Genomic DNA, 26,169 nt, shown 5'->3' with positions numbered 1-26,169 from the left:
TGATTGAGGGTGCTATATACCTTTTTCCACCAAATACTGATTGAGGGCTGCAATACACCTGCTTCCACAAAATACTGATTGAGTGGTGCCATATACCTGTTTCCGCCAAATACTGATTAAGGGGTGCTATATACCCTTTTCCGACAAATACTGATTGAGGGGTGCTATTGCTATATACCTTCTTTCACCAAATTCTGATTGAGGGCTGCGATACACCTGCTTCCACAAAATACTGATTGAGGGGTGCTACATATCTGTTTCCACCGCCAAATACTGATTGAGGGGTGCCATATACCTTCTTCCACAAAATACTGATTGAGGGGTGCTATTGCTATATACCTTCTTCCACCAAATATTGATTGAGGGCTGCGATACACCTGCTTCCACAAAATACTGATTGAGGGGTGCCATATACCTGTTTCCGCCAAATACTGATTGAGGGGTGCTATATACCTGTTTCCGCCAAATACTGATTGAGGGGTGCTATATACCTTCTTCCACAAAATACTGATTGAGGGGTGCTATATACCTGTTTCCGCCAAATTTTGATTGAGGGGTGCCATAGACCTTCTTCCACTAAATACTGATTGAGGGGTGCTATTGCTATATACCTTCTTTCACCAAATTCTGATTGAGGGCTGCGATACACCTGCTTCCACAAAATACTGATTGAGGGGTGCCATATACCTGTTTCCGCCAAATACTGATTGAGGGGTGCTATATACCTGTTTCCGCCAAATACTGATTGAGGGGTGCTATAAACCTTCTTCCACAAAATACTGATTGAGGGGTGCCATATACCTGTTTCCAACAAATACTGATTGAGGGTGCTATATACCTACTTCCACAAAATACTGATTGAGGGGTGCTATAGCTATATAATTTTTTCCACCAAATACTGATTGAGGGCTGCGATACACCTGGTTCCACAAAATATTGATTAGGGTTGTCATATACCTATTTACGCCAAATACTGATTGAGGGGTGCTATATACCTTCTTCTACAAAATACTGATTGAGGGGTGCTATTGCTATATACCTTTTTCCACCAAATACTGATTAAGGGCTGCGATATACCTTCTTCCACAAATACTGCTCTTCTCTATGGACTTAGACAGAGGGTCATTTAGAAAATGACAGGCAGAGGAAGAGGCAGACCATTCCGCATGGATGGTAGGGGTCAGGTAGGTGCACCAGGCCGGAGCCTAAGTGGGAAGTTGGAGAAGGCGCGTGCGATAACTTTAAAGGGCGCATGAGAATTGGTTGAGTGGCTCACTCAGACTTCCACTTCTGCACCCTCCTCATCCTCTGTATCTGCACCCTTCTCACTCTCTGCTGTGTGCACCCCCAAACACATCACCACCACGACCACCATAGCCCCTCCACTCGAGTCACAGGAATTATTTTCCCATCCATTCCCAGATCTTACCGATGTGCAGCCATTCTTGTCATCGGATGAGGTAGAGGAGGTAGCAATGGCCGCCACCAAGCAGTCTGACGACAGTACCCAGATCAGCTCAAGGAGGGTGGTCCTTGCTGTTGCTGCCTACTTCAAGATCTCTAATGTCAGTGGTGGTGAAGGTGACGATGATGACATGTCGATGGATGTCATGTGGGTGCCCACAAGAGAGGAAGAGAAGGGGAGTTCAGAGGGAGAGATGGAGCAGCAGATAGGGAGGAGAAGGAGGAGAAGCAGGCAGAGCTCGCAGTGGACTGGAGGCAAAAATCAGACTGCAAATATATCTGAAGTGAGCCATCCACCATGCACAGTCACATCTTGCGCTCCCAGGACACCGGCACATGGCTTTGCAGTGTGGGCTTTTTTTAATGTATCAGCTGCTGATAATAGTGTTATCTGCAGCCTGTGCTATCAACGCATAAGTCACGGTAAGCTCAACTCTCACCTAGGGATGACCGCCTTAAGAAGGCACCTGGCTTCCCATCACTGAGCCCAGTGGGAGCAAAGCCGTCAGAGCCCACAAAGCCACTCTTCCGGCGCTCCACCTCCTGCCTCTTCTCCTCTCTCCTCCCATTTGTCCTTCACTCTACCTTCCACCGTGCCATCACCGCGTTCATTTGGCAAAAAGCAGGCTTCTGTGGCCCAAATGTTCGAGCTTAAAAAAATTATGACGCCGGATAATCCTCTTGCCCAACGGCTGACCGCTGGCTTGTCGAAACTTCTAGCCTGCTAACTACTGCCATATAAATTGGTGGAATCTGAGGCCTTTAGAAAATTTGTGGCCATTGGCACATCGTGATGGAAGGTCCCCGGAAGGAAATATTTCTTCCAGAAGGGCAGTTAATATATCTCTGGCACACAGTGTCGGTGCCAAGATACATCTGACCACAGACACGTGGTGTAGCAAACACGGGCAGGGAAGGTACATAACTTTTACTGCCCACTGGGTGAACCTTCTGACGGCCGTCAAGCATGTAACCCGTGGCACCCGTGTGGATTTGGTGTTACTGCCACAGATGCAGGCCTGCCTCTTCTTCTCCTCCTTCTACTCCATCCTCCGTCTCCTCATCAGCTGACTCCTCCTTTACCACCGCTACCGCCTCTTCCGCTGCACCCCCCAAGCTCCCCAGAACCTATTCGACCTACCAGGTGAGACGTTGCCATGCTGTGCTGCGGTTGTTGTGCCTGGAAGCCAAGAGCCACACCGGTCCTGCACTGCTTTCAGCTCTGCGGTCACAGGCCGATCAGTGGCTAACCCCGCTAAATTTGACAGTTGAAAAAGTGGTGTGCGACAGCGGTGCCAATCTGCTGAGCATGCTGAAACAAGGCAAAATGACACACGTGCCATGCATGACACATGTCTTCAACTTAGTCGTGCAGCGATTCGTTGCCAAATACCCCGGGGTCCAGGACATCTTGCGGCAGGCCAGGAAAATCTCTAGCCATTTTAGAAGATATTACACGGCCATGGCTCGTCTTGCTAACGTTCAGCGGCGACACCACATGCCCTTCAGATGTCTGATTTGTGACTGCCCGACGCACTGAAACTCCACCTTATATATTCTTGATAGGCTGCTCCAGCAGAAACAACTACCTGTACGAACTCTGTGGCAGGACAGGTTCTGGGGAGCTTGTTTTTTTTTTTACCGCGCCAGTGGCTGCTCATGAATGACGCATGTGACTTCTGTGGCCATTTGATGAGATCACCAAACTGGTCAGTCGCAGCCAGGGCGCGATCAGTGACATTGTACCTTACGCTTTCTTTCTGGAGCGTGCATTGCGTCATGTCATTGATCAAGCCGTCGAGGAGCAGGAGCTGGAAGATGAGGAAGTCGCAATGCGGAATTAATACCCATGGGGACTACTCCCTCTGAGACAAGTCAGCAGCAGTCTGAAGAGGAGTCAGAGGAGGATGGTGGCTGGGGGGAGTAGGAGGAGGAGAGGGAGGAGCAATAAGAGCATGCTTTAAACTTTTCGGGGATCCCTGGTGTTGTCCGTGGCTGGGGGGAGGAGACCGAGGATGATATTCTCCTGGGTGATGAGCAGGAGCCAGGGTGCTCCACCGCTTCCAATTTAGTGCAAATGGGGGCCTTCATGCTTCAGTGTTTGAAGAGGGACCCCCGTATAAAAAGCATTAATGTCAAGGACCAGTACTTGGTGGAAACGTACTTAGACCCCTGGTACAAACACAAAATGGTGGACATGTTACCAGCATCACAGAGGGCTGTCATAATGCAGCGTTTGCAGTGAGAGATGCTGCATTCTGCTGTTGCGGACACTGGCAGAGGAATTTCCACCCACTGCGAAACAGGTGCGGGTACCAATCCTACCGCTCCTGCAAAAAGAGGGCGGTTTGAAGATGTGTTGGTCACTTCAGATATGAGATCATTCTTGCAACCAACCCATCGACAGCCACCCTCCTGATCCAGTCTCAGGGAACGCCTAGACCAACAGGTGTCCGAATACATCGGGTTAATGGCCGATGTGGACGCTCTGAGAAGCGAGGAACCCCTTGACTACTGGGTGTGCAGGCTTGACCTGTGGCCAGAGCTGGCACAATTTGCCATGGAACTGTTGGCTTGCCCCTCGTCGAGTGTCCTGTCTGAAAGGATGTTCACCGCAGCAGGGGGGATCATGACCGATAAGCGCACTCGCCTAGCTCACGACAGTGTGGACTACCTCACATTTTTAAAAATGAATGAGGCATGGATCTCGGAGGAATTCAACAACTGTGATGGCTATGCGTAATTGAATTTCCTCATGCCAGCCCACACATATCCACCAACACCCAGAACAAAGAATGGTCCTTGCCTTATGTATATACAGCGGCATAAAAGGCCTTTTATGTCAGGTGAATGCCTAATTTGTGGGGCCTGTTCTGGCCGACAGTTACATATTTATCCTGTGACAGCGTAATGTACCTCCAGCCACATAATACAAAGTTCTTTTCGGTCAGTTGAATGCCTATTGCCTTATTTTTGGGGCCTGTACTGGCCGACATTTACATTTTTTATCTCTAGCCATATAATCACACCCCTGTCCCACTCCTCTGCCTCTCATTATGGTGGCGTATGAACCGCATTTACCATAAGGACCTTCTAATGTCACAGGGTCATGTGACTGTGCTCCCCACCCCATACTGTGCCCCTCACCCCGTACTGTGCCCCTTATACCCTGCATTGTGCCCTCTTACCACACCCTGTGCAGTGTCCCTAGTCATTCCCTGTACTGTGCCCTCTTATACCCTTTTATCCCGTCATGGTTTGGCGGTGTTATCGGGTCACTGTACGGCGGTGGTATCCAATAACTGGATGGCCATAACTGTATCCCTTTCCCTGCCCACGCCATCCTTTTTTAGACCTGGCATAAGCGGAATATGCAGATTGCGGTGCTAAGGACCTTTATGCCACAATCTGTGTCAGAAATACGCCTAACATAACACGTATTTCTATATAATAAATGACCACCTAATTGTATTATTATTTGGGGGTAGGGCTAATATCTTTATATTATATAGATTCTAGTGTATTATACTGTGCCCTGTATTTCCCAGTAGAAAATTATCCTTGGGAAACACAGTCCTCATCTCTGACCACCAGGATCAGGTAGCGCTCTGTCAGTACATGGCGGCCTCCCCTCTCCGCCACGCTGCTCTGCTGTGTACTGGTGCTTATTCTGACACTAGGGCTGGGTTTACATCCTATTTTTGCCATCCATTTAATGCATACCAAAAATGTATGCGTTAACAGATGCCTCAGACTGATGCCGTACAGTGGCGTCCGTTCACAATACAGTTCCATGATAGAAAAAAAAATTATGTTAACGTATGCATTTTTTTAATGGACTCTGCAGGATACAAAAACGTGTAGTCCTGCACATTTTGTGTAGTGCTGCACATTTGTATACATCAAACAAATAGTAAATACAATTTTTCTAGGCTCTAACAGGGCACATTTTTGAGAGTTTCCCTTTAAGACACATAAAAATGGCCCCTGATTAAAATACATATTTTTTGCGGGAGGTTTTGCCAATGATCCCTCTTTGGTATATCACTGTCCATGTTGTGGGAGACTATTCACTCATAGTTTGTATTTGGTGGCTTCAAATATGACCTGAAAATTTTTCAGATTCGCCTGCTATTAAATTCAATGGGCGCGATGCGAATGCCCGGTTCGCGAACATTTGATCGCGAACGCGCGTTCGCGAATCGTCCGGGCCGATGTTCGTCCATCACTACCCCTGAAGAAGCCAGGTTTGCTGGTGAAACATGTCGGGGGGCAGATTTTAGGTTTTAGGATCACTTGTTCTCCTGTCTTACTGCACCCAAGCAACAACTACAGTATATACTAGGAGGTAGATTGAGTTCAATAGAGTAACCAGTGAAGCTAACTGGAAACACTGTACATGTTACCACAAAGCTGTCATACTTAGCAGGGAGAGTGCACATCCTTGCAAGGGTCATTCTGACATAAAGAAATACAAGCAGATAGCAGTCAAGTAGGCTGGTAGACAGGGAAAAGTGTTTTTTTTAACACTGTAGTGTATGTCTCACACAATTAGGTTTTACTCAGTCACAAATAAAGGTTATATTTTAAGTAGTTATTGTTTTCTGGGTAAAGTTGGTATTCAGCCTCATGGGCCTAATGTTGTATTTGGTGCAGAACTGTGCTACATTTCTATAATGACTAAACAATTTTACTGATGCCTGTCTGGCAAAAAGTCTAAGTTATGGCATACAGAAGAATTCAATTTTGATTAGAGGTGGGACGAATCCAAATTTTTTCGAATCCAAATCCGAATCCGAATCCGAAAAGGTTCTCGAATATATCGAATCTTTCGAATCTCGAATCCTACGAATCCTGTACATAATTGTGTGAACGCACGGTGTAAGAAACAAAGTCAGACCGCGTCAGTTTGTCTGAACCTCCACCTCCCAGTCACGGTCGCACCCTATATGACCGCGATGACCCCTGCTCCTATCACTACAGAACATACAGGGTAATACAGCCACATACCTCTTACATCCAGTGACGTCTCTTGTAGATGTTCTCTTTCCTCATCTTCTCCTTTCAGACCTTCAGACCAGACACCAGTTTTCAGCCATTTTTCATCTCTGCAGCTTGACAAAAAAAATTAAATCTTAGTTTACTACTTTTCCATCATCCTCCCATCTTCTGGACAAATCATCCTAACACCCCCAATACTGTGCCCCTGTGCTCCCCAATACTATACTGCAGAAACTACCCCTGATAATACTAGTACCACACAGAGCCCCCCATATAAAATACCCCTTCTTTGTGGCCTCAGTAGATGCCCCCACAGTGCCACCCAATAATGTGCCAGTAAGTGTCCCCATAGATGCCCCCCTAATCATGTGCCAGTATCAAGTGCGGAGTGCCTCTCTCCTCCCCCCATGTGCCGGTATGATAGTGCCATCTCCCCCCCAATGTGCCTGTATCATAGTGCCACCTCCCCCCATAATGTGCCCGTATCATAGTGCCACCTCCCCCCATAATGTGCCCGTATAATAGTGCCACCTCCCCCCATAATGTGCCCGTATCATAGTGCCACCTCCCCCCATAATGTGCCCGTATCATAGTGCCACCTCCCCCCATAATGTGCCCGTATCATAGTGCCTCCCCCATAGTGCCAGTAGTATTATAGTGCCTCTCACCTCTCCCCCTGGCATTCACAGACCCCCCCTCCACCCCATAACGGTGCCGTCCACAGACCCCCCCCACCCCATAACAGTGCCATCCACAGACCCCCCCCACCCCATAACAGTGCCATCCACAGACCCCCCCCACCCCATAACAGTGCCATCCACAGACCCCCATCCTATAACAGTGCCATCCACAGACCCCCCCACCCCATAACAGTGCCATCCACAGACCCCCCCACCCCATAACAGTGCCATCCAGAGACCCCCCCACCCCATTACAGTGCCATCCACAGACACCCCCACCCCATAACAGTGCCATCCACAGACCCCCCCACCCCATAACAGTGCCATCCACAGACCCCCCCAACCCCATAACAGTGCCATCCACAGACCCACCACCCACCCCTTAACAGTGTCATCCACAGACACCCCCCCATTGCCGCTCCAGTAGTTATATAATGTATAATTGTGATTAATAATCATGCTGCCCCCTCTGTGTGTAGTATTACATTGAATAAATCTTACTTACAGCCGGCTACTGCTATCATAACAGGCCGGCCGGGCAGACGAGCGGCAGCGTCACTGACTGACGTCACCTGCCTGAGCCGCCTGCTTTATGAATGAAGCGGCGCAAGCAGGTGACGTCAGTCAGTGACGCTGCCGCTCGTCTGCCCGGCCGGCCTCTTACGATAGCAGTAGCCGGCTGTAAGTAAGATTTATTCAATGTAATACTACACACAGAGGGGGCAGCATGATTATTAATCACAATTATACATTATATAACTACTGGAGCGGAGGGGCCGGAGCACAGTGAACGCACCGGCCCCCAGCTCCGCCTCCCAGTCCCTCCCACCAGAGATTCGTCGGATTCGTTTCAGGCAAATTACGTCTGGATTCGAGTCCACGAATCCCACGAATCCAGCAAGATTCGAGGGATTCGTGGATTCGACGAATCCCCCGTCCCATCTCTAATTTTGATAAAGCATTAATTTTTTGGGAAGACATGGAACTGCACCACTACAGACACCGGGCCAAATGTTGGTATATGGCAAAAATTGTGACACATGGTAGACAGATAGTTTTATTTAGTATAAAACAGTAAATAGAAACAGTTTTTTTTTTTTAAAGAAAGAAAAGAAAGGCAAGTCATAAGCGATTGCAGCAGAATGTATGCTATTGTGGTGCTGGCAATAAGCTTATGAACTGACAGACAGTGCAGGTACACACCCCCAACCAGTTAACACCCCTCTGTAGCCTTACTGCAGTCTGCTGCCAATTCATTCATTACTTCTAGTAGAAATAATATAGGAATGGCACAACATAGAGCCATAAGAAAAGATGCTCCAGAATTGTTATTACATGGTAAATGCATTAAGCTATTAAAACAGGCATGGTAGGAGAGGTGGCAGGTCCTCTTTAAGCTTCCCCTGATAAATACAGCCAGGTCCATAAATATTGGGACATCAACACAATTCTAACATTTTTGGATCTTTACACCACCACAATGGATTTGAAATGAAACGAACAAGATGTGCTTTAACTGCAGACTGTAAGCTTTAATTTGAGGGTATTTAAATCCAAATAAGGTGAACGGTGTAGGAATTACAACAGTTTGCAAATGTGCCTCCCACTTGTTAAGGAACCAAAAGTAATGGGACAGAATGCTCATCATAAATTAAACTTTCACTTTTTAATACATGGTTGCAAATCCTTTGCAGTCAATTACAGCCTGAAGTATGGAACGCATAAACATCACCAGACGCTGGGTTTCATCCCTGGTGATGCTCTGCCAGGCCTCTACTGCAACTGTCTTCAGTTCCTGCTTGTTCTTGGGGCATTTTCCCTTCAGTTTTGTCTTCAGCAAGTGAAATGCATGCTCAATCGGATTCAGGTCAGGTAATTGACTTGGCCATTGCATAACATTCCACTTCTTTCCCTTAAAAAACTCTTTGGTTGCTTTTGCAGTATGCTTTGGGTCATTGTCCATCTGCAATGTGAAGCGCAGTCCAATGAGTTCTGAAGCATTTGGCTGAATATGAGCAGATAATATTGCCCGAAACACTTCAGAATTCATCCTACTGCTTTTGTCAGCAGTCACATCATCAATAAATACAAGGGAACCAGTTCCATTGGCAGCCATACATGCCCACGCCATGACACTACCACCAACACCACCATGCCTCACTGATGAGGTGGTATGCTTAGGATCATAAGCAGTTACTTTCCTTCTCTATACTCTTCTCTTCTCATCACTCTGGTACAAGTTAATCTTGGTCTCATCTGTCAATAGGATGTTGTTCCAGAACTGTGAAGGCTTTTTTAGATGTCGTTTGGCAAACTCTAATCTGGCCTTCCTGTTTTTGAGGCTCACCAATGGTTTACATCTTGTGGTGAACCCTCTGTATTCACTCTTGTGAAGTCTTCTCTTGATTGTTAAATTTGACACACATACACCTACCTCCTGGAGAGTGTTCTTGATCTAGCCAACTGTTGTGAAGGGTGTTTTCTTCACCAGGGAAAGAATTCTTTGGTCATCCACCACAGTTCTTTTCCGTGGTCTTCCTGGTCTTTTGGTGTTGCTGAGCTCACCGGTTCATTCCTTCTTTTTAAGAATGTTCCAAACAGTTGTTTTGGCCACACCTAATGTTTTTGCTATCTCTCTGATGGGTTTGTTTTGTTTTTCCAGCCTAATGATGGCTTGCTTCACTGATAGTGACAGCTCTTTGGATCTCATCTTGAGAGTTGACAGCAACAGATTCCAAATGCAAATAGCACACTTGAAATGAACTCTGGACCTTTTATCTGCTCATTGTAATTGGGATAATGAGGGAATAACACACACCTGGCCATGAAACAGCTGAGAAGCCAATTGTCCCATTACTTTTGGTTCCTTAACAAGTGGGAAACACATAAGCAAACTGTTGTAATTCCTACACCGTTCACCTGATTTGGATGTAAATACCCTCAAATTAAAGCTGACGGTCTGCTGTTAAAGCACATCTTGTTTGTTTCATTTCAAATCCATTGTGGTGGCGTATAGAGCCAAAAATGTTACAATTGTGTTGATGTCCCAATATTTATGGACCTGACTGTATGTAAAATCTACCCAATTATATCTCAGATTCTCATTCTATAGTGCACATATAGTGTCCCCATAGTGTCCCTGGTAACTGTCTGCTACAGCACATCCTATCACAACCCCAGCTGCATGCAGAATGGTGTTTCTTCTTTTCGTGCAGAAGGACCTGGCTGAATACTTCCCCCTGTTTGGCTGATCAGGCTGTCAGCCTCTGAGCCAGTCAGGGTAAGCCACCCTGTTCTCCTGTCAGAGTTGTACGATCCTCCATCTTCTTCCTTTCTGTTGTAAAATGGCACTGGGCTGCATTTTGTACAGTATTCGTCTGAAACTTCAGATTCATGTGGAAGACAATTTTTTTAAAAATTCGGAATGAATCAGATTAGTTTAGAATTAATTCGCTCATCTCTATACTAAACATACATGAAGATGTCAGATGTAAGAATCTCAGCCACAAAATCATCAATCATATGTATGAATAAAGAAGGCAAGCTGCGCTCCAGAAAGAAAGTGTCAAGCATGAATATGATGTGTAAACCCTGGATGCTGGAGGCCACCCATTCTTTAGCACTTACAGTATAATCGTGGTGGTCACAAGATTTACCCATATGATGGCTTCCCTGTCTTCTCTTCTGATTATGCTCAGCTATAAAAGATTCTTTGTTTTATTTATCTTATACACCAAACCATATTGCATTAGTTTGTAGATATTCTGTATCTAGATTATAATGAACTTTATGTGTTTGGATAAAGGATGTACAGGTGGTCAAACCTTTTTTTTCAATATGTTTAATATTTTCTGTATCCTTTATGTTTTATGATTGAATTAAACATTCACCACTTGCTTAATTCTGCAGCTTTTACAAAGAGGCTTGATAACTGCTACACTGTAGACAAACATCAGAGGATTAAAATCCACGTAGAGGTCTCAAACCCAGATCTTCCAATAAAATGGTTGAAAAATGGGCAAGTAATAAAACCCAGTGCAAAGTAAGTGAAAATGTATCTAATTCATTTTATTTTGGACAATTAACGCTAGCTTTCCGTGGCATTAGTTCCCCTTTGGCCTTTAATATAGTCTAAGGGCAAATTGTATTCGCAAAACACAAATATCGGCCATGTTCAGCCCATAATAGAACTGTCCTATCCTTGTCCGTAATACGGACAAGAATAGGACAGGCTATATTTTTTTGTCGGTGCCAGAGAACTGACATATGAATGCGGCAGCACGCAGTGTGCTGTCTGCATCTTTTGCTGCCCCATTGAAGTGAATGGGTTAGGGTTCGTGAGCATGAGCCCTTAAAATACATTTTTTTTGCCTAGATGACTAATTTAAACTCATCATGATTCATCTTACCAATCATGCTTATAAAAATTACTTAGATCAAAGAGTTTACCTTTGCTATGGAATGGTCTTTTATTGGCCGTAAAACTCATACTTGCTATAATTGTCCCAATGTAAACTTAAAAATAAATCATAAATTAACTAGCATGGATTAATTCCATCCTCCCAGATGTATCTTTACTTTCTTCGTGGCTGGACATGTCCTGATATGTGTGCCATGAGATGACCAGCTTTTCTTTGTCATAAAGTGTCTATCCTATATGGGTATATGTGTGGCTAGAGGCTTGTGAGTAGCTAGCATGTCCCCATATTGTATTAAATTGGTTTCATGACAAATTAGAGTCCTTAGCCAAATTAGAGCTAGGTAAGGTCAGACACATCTATAGCTGAACACTGAAAGAGTCCCAAAAGTCTTCCTTATTAGTGATCCCCAACTGGAACATGGGAGCTAGTCTAGTCATTATCATTTAGCCAGTGACCCTTTCATTTAGGAGCTGGACTAACTATGTTGTCTGCCATAGGCCAGTTTCACATGAGTGTATTATAGGCATACTTTTGATAATCTCTGCAGTCTACAGGAAATATGAGTATGACTAGTAGTGTTGAGCGAAGTACTGAAAAATTTGATTCGGCTGCTTCGCCGAATTTTACAAAAAAGTTTGCTTTGTGATGAATTACTTCATAATGAAGAGCATTTCTTTGTAATTAGTGGGTGCAATGACAGGAAGCAGCGATTGCGCTATTCCCCATCATTTTACCCTCACATGCTGCGTTCAAAGCTCCTTTTTCAGCTTTTATACTACAAATTACAACCTGTTACAATCCAGGAGCAGCCATGAAGAAGATTTCCCAAGGAAAGAGAAACAGCATCATCCAGCTCATTGATAGCTGTATCTCAGAAAAAACTAAGATAAAAACATCCTGCACGGTATGATAAATAAATGTGCGGATGTCCCTGGCCACATTCATAAAAAAAAATCACAGAAATAAGGTAATAATGCACTTAATAAAATAGATCCAAGCATTATATATGGACAAAGTCCTCACTCTGATATGATAAAATCTGAGACACTTAGCCAATATATTTTGATCAAAACACATATGTGCCCGCCTACCAAGCGCCAAGGTAGTCTCAGGTCATGCGGGTCCTACGCTAAATCTACCTAAGCCATTGGGCTTCTATGTTCAGAAGCGCAGACCCCGCACATATGGTGTGCTGCTCCTAGTCACCTCCATGTGCATGAAGCAACCAATGGGAGGAGGAGCAAGCACACCTATATGTACCACCTAATCAAGGTGGTCTATGAGATAGGAAGGGGAAAAGTGCAAAGGAATGATACTCCAAATAAAAATAGGACCGCATTCACACTTGAAGGTTCCACTCCCTCAAGCAAATACTACATAAACAAAAAAAATCACAGAAAAAACAAAGATAAAAACATCCTGCACGGTATGATAAATAAATGTGTGGATGTCCCTGGCCACATTCATGAAAAAAAAATCACAGAAATAAGGTAATAATGCACTTCGTAAAGTAGATGCAAGCATTATATATGGACAAAGTCCTCACTCTGATGTGATAAAATCTGAGACACTTAGCCAATATATTTTGATCAAAACACATCTGTGCCCGCCTACCAAGCGCCAAGGTGGTCTCAGGTCAGGCGGGTCCTACGCTAAACCTACCTAAGACATTGGGCTTCTATGTTTAGGAGCGCAGACCCCGCACATATGGTGTGCTGTTGAGCATGCCCAGAAGGATAAAGGCAGTGTTGAAAGCCAAAGGTGGAGACTTTTAGGAGCAAAACAGCAACAATGCAGTTACATGACATGAATCTGGATAACTAATCATATGCTAAATACAGTAGTTGGAAGTCCATTTAATGTATGAGATAGCCAAGATAATTGTCTATAAAATGATGGTAGTCCCACGTTCAAAGCTGTAGTGGATGGTGAGATTTTGAGCCTAAAAGTCAAAAGTTCAAAACATTGTTACCCTTTTGCTCATCAGTTTAATTGATCACAATTTTGTCAACATAAGATTTCCAGTGAAAAACAGATCAGTCCCTCAATAGCATATATCTCTTTACTATTTGCCTAGAAATTCAGTTTTCAAAAGCCTTTTTAAATATGTATGTGTATAAGTAAGTGACAATTATGAATTAAGGTAATGCCAATTTATTTTCTCTTCACAGATATGTGTTTGAGAATATTGGTCTGAAAAGAATACTCACTATCAATAAATGTTCTCTGGCAGACGATGCAGTCTATACTTGTGTTGTTGGAGAAGACAGGTCTGAAACAGAGCTCTTTGTTCAAGGTAAATTAATTAATCAATGTTCAGTTGGCCACACTACTGGCATTCAGACCTGTTATTGACAAAAAGATGTGGACAGGGTTCTAGACATAAATTATACATGATTCAATAAATACAAAGAAATGTCGGGACTAGGATGAGGGGGGAATCTCGCAGAGGTGCTCCCACTGTCAGACAACACCCAGTCTGGCAAAATGTGAATAAATGAAAAAATAAAAAGTAGTGGGGCACTCTCTATAGTAAAGGGATCTTTATTAGATAAGAATAGAATTTCATAAATCACAAATATGGTAATATAATATCAACAGGTTTAAGTAAAAATAGAAATTAATAAATCACAGATATATAGCAATAAATTATTAATGATAATTGATAAGAAATATTCAACTGGATATCATCATAAAAACCTAAAAAATAATTACATAGATATACCGATCCCAATAATTTTTTTTGGGCTTCTCAGCATTTGTTAAAAAGCTTTTAAACAAATAGCAAAAGAGCTAAACTACTAGTTGGCCACACTACTGGCATTCAGACCTGTTATTGACAAAAAGATGTGGACAGGGTTGTAGACATAAATTATACATGTGTTAATATATTAAAAGGAGTCATTTACTAAAGATCCAAGAAATCATTTACAGGCTTTGATGACATCATGCTCTAGAAGAAGCAGTCAGAAGATCCCGAAATCTTAGCACTACAGGACTCCACAAAGAAATTCTTGCTTTTAAGAGATTAGCCTTATGCTGTATAAAATCTGAATTTTCACTTTTTGGAAAGATGCACTAAAAGACAAAAGAACAATATGTTGAAACCATATGGCCATCAGGATGGTAGCAAACACATACAGGTGAATGTAGAACATTTTCTGAAAATCTAAGTTTTTTTTTTCTTTAGAGCCTCCAGTGACAATTGAAAAACCCCTTGAGGACCAACAAGTATTTGTAGGTGATAAAGTGGAATTAGAAGTGGAGGTTTCAGAGGAGGGAGCCCAAGTTACCTGGTAAATTTCCAAACTACATTGTACTTTTTTGCAGTTTTGGATCTTGCATGCCATTCTATAAGTTGAGCTTTGTTGTAATGAAATACCATTACTTCTAAAGGATGAAAGACGGTGTTGAACTGACTCGTGAAGAAATGACCAAGTATCGTTTCAGAAAAGATGGTAAAAAACACATATTGATTATTAATGAGGCCACTAAGGCAGACACTGGACGGTATTCAGTGGAAACTAATGGTGGAACATGTGAAGCTGACCTTGTAGTAGAAGGTACTTATGTGCAAAATTCAGAAATTATTGATTATTCTACATTTTTATATGGTAAAGCTAATTTATTTTACACTTCTTACAGATAAGAAGCTAGAAATCCTGCAGGGAATTGCTGACTTGACTGTAAAAGCAGCTGAACAAGCTGTGTTCAAGTGTGAAGTTTCTGATGAAAAAGTCACCGGTAGATGGCTTAAAAATGGACTGGAGATCCGACCAAGCAAACGGATCACAATGAGTCACAAGGGAAGGTAAAAAGCTGCTTTCTATTCCCTAATTAAGTGGTTCCCAACCAGTAGCTTGGGAGCTACATGTGACTCAGTCATGACCCTTCCCTCCTTTATAGCTTGCCATAAGATTCTTGAGTTATGATACACTATGGAAGTTTTTGCAATCATAATTTAACATTTAACCAGTGCCAATGTGGATGTTATACTACAGTCTAATTTCTCACTAAAATATGTATTTGAAACCCCAATACATTTTTTTAGTTTAATATGACTTTTGACCATCACTCATAGTTCAATTTGTAAAATGTTGAGGATATGTCACCCAAATCAAGCCTGTGTCTCCCAAATGTCACCCATGACCAGAAGCAAAGACGAACTAACCAATTCATACTAAACCGGGTTTGGTCCGAACTTTGCTATTTTCTAGGTGTCAGACGAATCGGAACCTTTTTAGGTTTGTTTCAGGCTAATCCAGTAAAACGACCCATAGCGTCATTTTAGTGCATGTCGTAGAAAAAATAATCTTAGGGAGTCAGGGACAGTCAGAAATCAATCAATCATTCTATTTCCAGACACAGTGAAGAGAAAAGGTAGAATTACCAAGAAAAAGAAGGACTGTGTGTGTAGAATAGGGACATGCAGGGAAACGTGAGAAGAGAGGAGCTGAGGCTGGTAGTGCCTGCTAGCACAACTACAGCTGTTGCATACCTCAAAAGCAGCTACCAGCAAGGAAATCCTTTCATTTTTTTCCACATTTTCACAGAAATCCTTTTTTTTTGGTGGGGCGGAAGAGAAAACTAAGCATGTGTTCTACCATCAATCTAACATAGCATATAGAACACTAGTGGGAACTCTGTGTCAGGTCATCTTACATATTTAATGACATTTTTGGGTTTACTGTAACTGACACTGAAAACTGGAGTAAGTTATAGCTCAGGTTTATTACAGCCCCTAGCTGGAGTAGATTTGAGTTTCTGGCACACGGAGTGCCAGAGATGCGCCTCATTTATTAAGGTGCATCCTACTCCAGCACACAGGGGATCAAGAGTGGAGTATGGGAATGCCATTCTTGATAAATTTCTCTCAATGAGAAAGAAAATGCACATACATCTAGCAGAAATGTGCCAACATTGCAGGGCCCCATTTACTCAATGACTGCAATATCTCAGTGAAAATGATCACTTTCTGACTGGGCCATTTATCCTCCTTCCTGACAGGCATATTTTCAGTTTTTTTTAATACATTCGCCTTTGAAAGCTATAACTTTATTTCCTGTTCAGTTGTGTAAATAATATTTGCACCTTTTCATGGTTATACATGGGAATTTATTTTTGTCTTTTTTTATTTTAATTGTTATAAAATCTAAAAAAAGGAAAAATGACTCTGTTTTTCAGATTTTTAAATGTGTTAAAATACTTTCTTTTAATATTTCCTCTATCCATAACAGTCGTTTTGATATATGAGATATATATCAGGGGCATGGCTAGAAGCTGTGTTGTGGAGTGTGGTGGCATTTTTAATTTTTTTTAATTTTTTTTAATTTTATTTATTTTACATATTGTGCCCCCCCATAAGGTCACACAAGACCTTTGGGGGACAGTTAACTGTACTTTTTTTTATTGCTGATTTCTCATGTAACTGGGGTTGACATAGTAGCCAAGTTACAGGTGGAATACAGCCCAGAGAGGTTAGATATGCTTGTACAACCTCACTGCAGAGCTGATCTGGGTCTGATAAGAACCAGCTAGTTCAGCAGACTCCTGGCCCCCGGCAGTCACAGTCACAGCTGCTTCCTGAGCTCTATACACAGCGCACTTTCGGTTAGCTTGTAGCTGCGATCTCTGCAAGGATCTGCAGTGATACATGCCAACTGCCTGGATATTTATAGTCTATGGGTGGTTGGGAAGTGGTTAATGCAGAAAACATCTGAATGGGAATAGAGGATATGCAATTCCAGGGACATTCATGCAGCTCATTTTCTTGCATGCCATTAGAAGTTCATGTACTGTACAAGCTTTTGGAAATTTTTGACTATGAATTTTTCTAACAAACTACAGTAGTTGACAAAAAAAATTTGAAAGCCTTTCATGCTTTTCTTTCTCTGTCCTTCAATCGGCTGTCAAGTATTTTTCAGTATTTTTCAGTATTTTTTTTTAAACTTTTTCACTATTTTTAAACTTCCAAACAAAAAACAATCTCACATTTTCAATGTCATTTTCGTGTTCAGCACCACAAAATGATGTAAAATGACTTAATCATGTCTTTGTCACACAATAAAATCCTATTTTTTGTGGAACAGTCTACCAGTAGAATAGAGCAATTATTTGTATGTCTTTAAAAGTATAGAAAATCTGTTTCTTCGCTTCAGTCCAAGAAGGAAATTAATCTGGTAAGCATGTCCTTTATTATTTGCCTACAGAGTCCATAAATTGGTGATTGATGATGTCAGACCAGAAGATGAAGCTGACTACACCTTTGTTCCTGATGGATATGCTTTGTCCCTTTCTGCCAAACTCAACTTCCTTGGTAAATTAATACATTTCAATTCAATAGAATCAATTTTAATGAAGATTTTGTAAACATACATAATAAAACATTTTTATTTCTTTAATGTAAGTTGCCACTGTATTTATGAATATCCAATAATCTCTTTTTGAACATATTGTATTAGTAAAATTAGCCAATGGCACAATACATACTATCTTTTATATTTTTTTCTCCAGAGGTCGTAATTGAATATGTTCCACTGGAAGGTAAGACCATTACTAACATGCCACATTGTCTTTGTCTGGTAAGATATATATATTTCCAGGAATATTTCGATGCAGGAAAATAATAATTGTGCCTTAAAATGATATATACCTTTCTTACATGTACTGTATATATTGATGTTTAGGCTCTGTTCACAGCAGCACTGGACAGACCCTAGTGATGCATAATGGGTTCCATTTGGGTTTGGGTTACATTTCAGTTTCTGTCATTGTTGCAAAATTACCACTCTTGTTTTATTTTTACCATCAGAGAGGAGAACTCCCAATGATGGTATTGTGAACATCCTATCCAGCACTTACAACAAAATCTCAAAACGTGTTAGGTTTGAAAATATTAGAAGTAGTTGAAAAGTTAGTCCAGTCTTGCCATACCACTCCATGGTTTAAGCTACAGGGCATTCAATACATGGCCTTATAGTATTAATTTCCCTAGCAGTAATAGACGATATCCCTGGAGTTCTAGGGTAGCAAAAGGGTTAACAATATAATCTCTGGTGGTCTAGGACAGTGAGTGGGTTAACAGTAACCTTCCTGGTGATTTAAGTGGTAAGCAGGTTAATTATATAATTCCTAGTGGTCTAGGGCACAGTGGCAAATTACAAACACTAAATGCTGCAAGGCTCTTTGATACTCATCTTTCGAAGATCCAGCGCAGAGGCTGTCTCCCTCTTCTATTTGGCCTGGTTTAATCTCTTCTCCTGTGCATCAGGTTGCCACAGCAACCCTAAATTCAGTGATGGCGTCATCCTACCTGGCAATTTAAACTCGGCTAAGGGGTTGTACTCCACTTGACTGTTCAGGTTTTTTCCGGCATCCCAGTTCTCCAGCAGCTTCTCATATGCAGCGATTTGCAGCTCTGATGCATCTTCAGTTTCTATTAACTTAATCAACTCTGCTACATAATCGGTTCTGCTACATCATCATCTCTGCTACATCATCAGTTTTGCTACACCATCAGCTCTGTTACATCTTCAGTTCTGCTACCCCATCAGCACTACTGCATCATCAGTTTTGATACATCATCAGCACTGCTACGTCTTGGGTTCTGCTACATCATCGGCTCAGAGACCTCTTCAGTTTTGCTACATCATCAACTATGCTACATGACTCAGCTATTCCAGTTTCCAGTATACAGCTGATCATCTCTGCTAAATCTCCCTGCTATCCATCCCCTCTATGTAATTTCAACTCTGCTACAACTCTTCTGCATTGGCTCTCCAGCTTTGTTGCACCTGTCCTCCTGGCCTGCTGCACCAGCACCATCTGTCCTTGCTGTCCAAGTTCTTTTGGACACAGGGCCTAGTGGATCTACCCATGACACAAATATATACCTTCTTTTTCTTTTTCAGAGGTCAAAATTGAAAGTGTTCCTAAGGAAGGTAAGACTGTTCCTAAAATGCTACAACCTCTCTGGTCCTCATTGATTTATAATGAGGTCTGCTTGGGTTCTGCCTGTCATTTAGATGACAAAAATAGTGCTGCATGCTACACTATTTTTGCGTCAAAAGAGATAAACTGACAAAGATGGTAGTGTGATCATTCTAGCCAGATCGTGCCATGCTGTGCAATGAATTAAGGTATTTATGGATATTCAGTTGTTTTGCCAATTTGTACATAGTTGTATTTGAAGAGATAATATCATCCATGGTGTACAGTGGTATGATCAGATTTGTGAAGACTTCACAACTATTCACACACACAGACACAGAAAAATAAGGGCTCCTGTGCAAAAACACCAACAAGAAATCTCCAATACATTGCCTGTCCAAATTGCGCTGCAGGTCCTTCAGTGAAGTGGGTATAATTCACACAGTCAATCTTTGCGTTTTTTGGTCCGCTCTGCTTACAACTCCTCAAGAGGTGTTCCTTTTTAGGTTATGACCAGTGCTTCAGACATAGGAAAACATCAATTTCACATCACTCATTCACCTCCTCAGTAGACCATTCTGTGGATCATCAAAGAGGTTGCACGAATAGTGAAATACCATTGTCCAGGGTTAATCATAAAAGATTTATTATACTCACAAGCGTAACAAAGTTAAAAGCATATCAAAAGACACTGAATGTCCCTCGTATTTGTGGGGAGAAGGGACGTATGTGGACTTAAAAGGCAGCTTGGGAGTGGGTGGAGTGTTCGCCCCTGACGAAGCGTGAGCGAAACCCGAGTCGGGCAGGAACACGAGGGACATTCAGTGTCTTTTGATATGTTTTTAACTTTAGCTTGTGAGTATAATAAATCTTTTATGATTAACCCTGGCCGATGGTATTTCACTATTCGTGCAACCTCTTTGATGATCCACAGAATGGTCTACTGAGGAGGTGAATGAGTGGTGTGGATTCGATGTTTTCCTATGTCTGAAGGTACATCTGGTCCTGTGCAAAAACAGTAAGTGGAACCCCACAACTTGCATCTTCTCATATTTAAAATAATGATTTAAAAAATGCAAATATTTTTGCTTTTTTTCACTTTAAAAGTATTTCCTGGCTGTTTTAATTTCCCAAGTAGTAATTGGTAGTATCTCTGGTGTTCTAATGTAGCAAATGGTTAAAAACAACATCCTCTGTGGTCTAGGGCAGTGAGCAGGTTAAAATGGCATTTTTTATGGTCTAGAACAGTGAGTGGGTGGGTTAACAATAACATTCCTGGCGGTCTATAACAGAGAGTGGGTTAATGATAACATTCCTAGTGATCTAGGACAGTGAGTGAGATAATGATAACATTCCTGGCAGTTTACGGCAGTAAGTGAAAGGATGATAACATTTCTAGTGGTCTAGGGCAGTGAGTGAGATGATGATAACATTCCTGGTGGTCTAGAACAGACAGTGGGTTAATGATAACATTCTTGGTGGTCCAGGGCAGTGAGTGAGATAATGATAACTTTCCTGGTGGTCTAGGGCAGTGGGTGAGATGATGGTAACATCCCTGGTGGTCTAGAAAAGACAGTGGGTTAATTATAACATTCCTGGTGGTCCAGGGCAGTGAGTGAGATAATGATAATTTTCCTGGTGGTCTAGGGCAGTTAGTGAGATGATGGTAACATTACTGGTGGTCTAGAACAGAGAATGGGTTAATGATAACCCTTATTAGTGGTCTAGGGCAGTGAGTGAGATAATGATAACATTCATGATGCACTAGAGCAGTGTTCCTCAAGGCACTGCACACTTACCACAAGGGGTACACGCCAGAATCTTGAAGGGTGCATGCAGGACCTAAAAGCCAGAAGCCAACTGATTGCTGGTTTGCCTAATCTCCATTTCAGTTTACATTATGAGCAGTTTAACTACTAGTGCCCATGGTCACCTAAACTGATCAAAGCCAGGGAGGCCTCAGGCTGCATTGTTACATGCAGGTGCTCTGTTTAAAGTTGGTAGTCTGCTTGGGCAGCAAAAGGCTGCCAGAAGCCTTGGGCCTCAGGCTGCTGCCCACACTGCCCCTGTTATCATGCAACTAGATAGCAGATTTATGGGGTTAGAGAGGGAAAAGTATCCTGATGAAGGTCCCAATATTCTACTGCCTCTCCTTATTCAAGTCAACTTTATTGCCATTATACCATTATCGAGATGTACAGTACAACAAATCTGCAGTGCAGTAACAGAAAAGAAAAAAAAGACTAAAACAAAAAAAATACCAGCAGCTTATTTTCAATCCGAGTACATGCTTACAGCAGGATTTACATCTGTACCAGTCTGTGCTGTGCATTCATGTTCCAGGTAGTATTCCTGTTGTGAGCAATTTAACAGCTTGTGGAAAGAAACTATTCTTAAATCCAGTGTTTTTTGGATATTCCGGTACCACTTTCCAGATGGCAGAGGCCAAAACAAAAAGAGACTTGGGGGTGTGCAGTCAGAGGAAATATCACAAGCTTTCTTCAAACATCTCTTATTATAAATGTCTACTATGGATGGTAGGGCAACTTCAATGATGTCCTGAACTGTACATCAACTTGTGCTGCAGCTGGCTGCCCGCCTTGGTCCTTTACTGGTTCTAAGTTGCCATTGTTTGTGTGACAGTAAGCCTGTGTATGTAAAAGTGTGCTTAAAGGGGTTGTCCGAATTTTATAGAAACTCTGCAACCCCTGTAAACTGCCTAAAATAACAAATAAATGTTTGCTAACCTATTTCTCCTCTGCTACTTCGGTCCTCATTGCTGCTCTTTGTTATCATGGCTGCAGCAGTAACGCTCTGTCACTGCTGCCCAGGAAGGGGCAAACTGGGCAATTGCCTAGGGCCCCTTGCTTCAGTCTGGGCAGATCATTCAACACTTTCCCGGCTTAGGAGTCCCCACTCTGACTCCATATATGGAGTCAGTGTTATGAACATGAAAGGGTATTACCAAGCATGGTCACTATGCTTGGGAACACCCTGTGTATATAAGTCTAATTTAGACTTTATTTTTTCAATGTTTCTGAGGGGATTCATACTCACAAACATCTACATTAAAGGCATTAATCTTAACCACTGGGCTATAGAGCTCAATGCTAACTTATTGCTGAAAAATCTCATAAAAGTTTCTCCTGTAAAATACATACGTAAGTACTTTCACTTTGTAAAAAAAAAATTTTTTCTTTTCATTGCGATATTCTGACCCTCACATTTTTTTTTATAGTTATGTCTACGGAGAAGTGTGGGGGCTCATTTTTTGCAGGATGATCTGTCGTTTTTGACAATATCATTCACCATATGGGCTAACTTTTGTAAATATTTTAATACTATGGGCGTTTTCTCATGTGGCGATGCCCATAATGCTATAAAAATGTTTTTGTTTCTTTTTATTTTGGGGAATTGGGGTGATTTTAATTTTAACGTTTTTTTTTTTTTTAAACTTTCTTTTTTTATATTTTATTTTTTACTTTTTGTTAAGTCCCCCAAGTGGACTACAACTTACAGTCATCAGATGTAAATTGCTCCATTAGTCTCTATAAAAATCACTATATCACAGTTCAGTGCTGCTATTTAGTGACCTGAACTGGGATATACTAACAATGAGCCTCGAATCCTAGTACAGGCTGTGGCTTATTTATATAACAGGATGCTTTCCTCAATCTCCGCTGGGGGAAAGCGCTCCTGAAGCAGATGCCGTAAGTAGGAAGGGGAACTCATTGCTGTGACGGGAGGGGCATGTGGCATATTCTAGGGCCATGAGGGTTAAGAACTGTGTGGGGAGTTTTATGGGGTGTAAATCTGTGAGGGAGGGCCAGAATCGACAGAATGTAACTGAACTGAGCTGTTAGTACATTATTACAAGATTTGGGGCCCCACTTTTGATTTTGCCCAGGGCCACATTTTGTCTAAAACCGGCCCTGGCCTGCAGCCAATCACTGGCCTCAGCAGAGATGTCCAGTACAAAACTGATGCCAGCAATTGGCTGACCTATGCACTAAACGTCGCTGCTGCATCAAGAATATTACATCTGCAGCAGGAGGACCGGAGTGCAGCTCTCGAAGAAACAGGGAAGAAAACAGGTGATTGTTCATTCATTTGTTATCTTAGGCCATTTACAGGAGTTTCTCAAGTATAACTTGTACAAACCCTTTAAGTGTGCGTGAGTGTATGTATGTGTAAAACTGCACCTATGTGTGTATGTATTTGTAAAAGTGCACCTACAGTTGAAACAAGAAGTTTACATATACTATATAAAACGACACATATGCATGTTTTTCTCAATATCTGACATGAAATCAGAATAAACCTTTCCTGTTTTATTACTTTATGCAAAGTCAAAAGTTTACATACATTTCATTAATATGTGGTACCATTGCCCTTAAACTGTATGACTTGGGTCAAACATTTTGGATATCCTTCCACAAGCTTCTCACAATAGTTGGTCGGAATTTGGGCCTATTTCTTCTGACAAAACTGGTGTAACTGAGCCATGTTTGTTGGTCGCCATACTCGCACCTGCCTTTTCAGCTTTGCCCATAAATTTTCAATATGATTGAGATCAGGGCTTTGTGATGGCCACTCCAAAACATTGACTTTGTTATTCTTAAGCCACTCCTTAACGAGTTTGGCAGTATGCTTCGGGTCATTGTGTATTTGGAAGATCCATTTCCACCCAAGCTTTAACTTCCTGGCTGATGTCTTGAGATGTTGCTTCAGTATTTCCACATAATCTTCTTTCTTCATGATGCCATCTATTTTGTGAAGTGCACCAGTCCCTCCTGCAGCAAAACAACCCCACAACATGATGCTGCCACCCCCGTGTTTCACAGTTGGGATGGTGTTCTTAGGCTTCCAAGCTTCTTTCTTTTTCCTACAAACGTAACGATGGTCATTATGGCCAAAAAGTTCAATTTAATTTTATCAGACAACAGGACATGTCTAAAAAATTTAGGTCTTTGTTCCTGTTTGCATTTGCAAACTTTACTCTGGCTTTTATATGTTTTTTTTGGAGTTAGGCTTCTTCCTGGCAGAGTGGCCTTTCAGCTGATGTTGATACAGTACTTGTTTCACTGAGGATATTGACACAATCTTACCAGCTTCCGCCATCATCTTCTTAAGGTGTTTTGCTTTTGTTCTTCGGTTGATATGCACATGTCGGACCAAAGCACGTTCATCTCTGTGACACAGAACCCGTCTCCTTCCTGAGCGGTATGATGGCTGGACATTCCCATCTTGTTTGTTCTTGCATATAATTGTTTGTACAGATGAACGAGGCACCTTTAGGTATCTTGAAATTGCACCCAAGGTTGAGCCAGACTTGTGCAAGTCCACAATTCTCTTCCTTATATCTTGGCTGATTTCTTTAGACTTTCTCATGATGCTTCACAAAGAAGAAGTTTGTTTCAGGTGTGCATTTAAATAAATCCACAAGTGTGTCTCTAATTAACTCAGATGTTGCCAACAAACTTAACAGAAGCTTCCAAACACATGACATCATCATGTGGGCCGTGCAGAATTGTTTAAAGGCATAGTAATCTTAGTGTATGTAAACTTTTGACATTGCAGAAAGTAATAAAAATGCCTTAAAACATTCTCTCTCTCATTTTTCTGGCATTTGGCAAATAATAATAATTATGGTAATCCTAATTGACCAAAAACAGGAAAGGTTTATTCTGATTTCATGTCAGATATTGAGAAAAACATTCATACTGTACAGTCAGGTCCATAAATATTGGGACATCGACACAATTCTAACATTTTTGGCTCTATACACCACCACAATGGATTTGAAATTAAACGAACAAGATGCGCTTTAACTGCAGACTGTCAGCTTTAATTTGAGGGTATTTACATCCAAATCAGGTGAATGTGTAGGAATTACACCAGTTTTCATATGTGCCTCCCATTTGTTAAGTTGAACAAAAGTAATGGGACAATTGGCTTCTCAGCTGTTCCATGGCCAGGTGTGTGTTATTCCCAAATTATCCCAAATACAATAAGCAGATAAAAGGTCCAGAGTTAATTTCAAGTGTGCTATTTGCAGTTGGAATCTGTTGCTGTCAACTCTCAAGATGAGATCCAAAGAGCTGTCACTATCAGTAAAGCAAGCTATCATTAGGCTGAAAAAACAAAACAAACCCATCAGAGAGATAGCAAAAACATTAGGCGTGGCCAAAACAACTGTTTGGAACATTCTTAAAAAGAAGGAATGCACCGGTGAGCTCAGCAACACCAAAAGACCCGGAAGACCACGGAAAACAACTGTGGTGGATGACCGAAGAATTCTTTCTCTGGTGAAGAAAACACCTTTCACAACAGTTGGCCAGATCAAGAACACTCTCCAGGAGGTAGGTGTATGTGTATCAAAGTCAACAATCAAGAGAAGACTTCACCAGAGTGAATACAGAGGGTTCACCACAAGATGTAAGCCATTGGTGAGTCTTAAAAACAGGAAGGCCAGATTTGAGTTTGCCAACCGACATCTAAAAAAGCCTTCACAGTTCTGGAACAACATCCTATGGACAGATGAGACCATGATCAACTTGTACCATAGTGATGGGAAGAGAAGAGTATGGAGAAGGAAAGGAACTGCTCATGATCCTAAGCATACCACCTCATCAGTGAATCATGGTGGTGGTAGTGTCATGGCATGGGCATGT

At 42.0% G+C, this 26,169-nt stretch overlaps 2 protein-coding genes across 6 annotated transcripts in view; both read left to right on the top strand.

Annotated features, from left to right (window-relative positions):
• The window catches only part of LOC121001740 (myosin-binding protein C, fast-type-like), a 607,494-nt gene that overhangs the window by 167,912 nt on the left and 413,413 nt on the right, over positions 1-26,169 (top strand). The gene's annotated exons all lie outside the window — the stretch shown is intronic.
• Positions 1-26,169, top strand: part of LOC121001720 (myosin-binding protein C, fast-type-like) — a 272,071-nt gene that overhangs the window by 167,977 nt on the left and 77,925 nt on the right. For all 3 annotated transcript variants that reach the window (XM_040432923.1, XM_040432909.1, XM_040432918.1), the window contains 7 exons: positions 11,055-11,187; positions 13,738-13,862; positions 14,757-14,862; positions 14,963-15,129; positions 15,212-15,377; positions 17,776-17,882; positions 18,080-18,109. In XM_040432923.1, coding sequence (XP_040288857.1) covers positions 11,055-11,187; positions 13,738-13,862; positions 14,757-14,862; positions 14,963-15,129; positions 15,212-15,377; positions 17,776-17,882; positions 18,080-18,109 — 834 coding nt within the window. The remainder of the gene's footprint in view (positions 1-11,054; positions 11,188-13,737; positions 13,863-14,756; positions 14,863-14,962; positions 15,130-15,211; positions 15,378-17,775; positions 17,883-18,079; positions 18,110-26,169) is intronic.

Source organism: Bufo bufo, chromosome 1 (genome assembly GCF_905171765.1).
Source record: "Bufo bufo chromosome 1, aBufBuf1.1, whole genome shotgun sequence".
NCBI lineage: Eukaryota > Metazoa > Chordata > Amphibia > Anura > Bufonidae > Bufo > Bufo bufo.
This window is presented reverse-complemented; position numbering and strand designations above follow the sequence as displayed.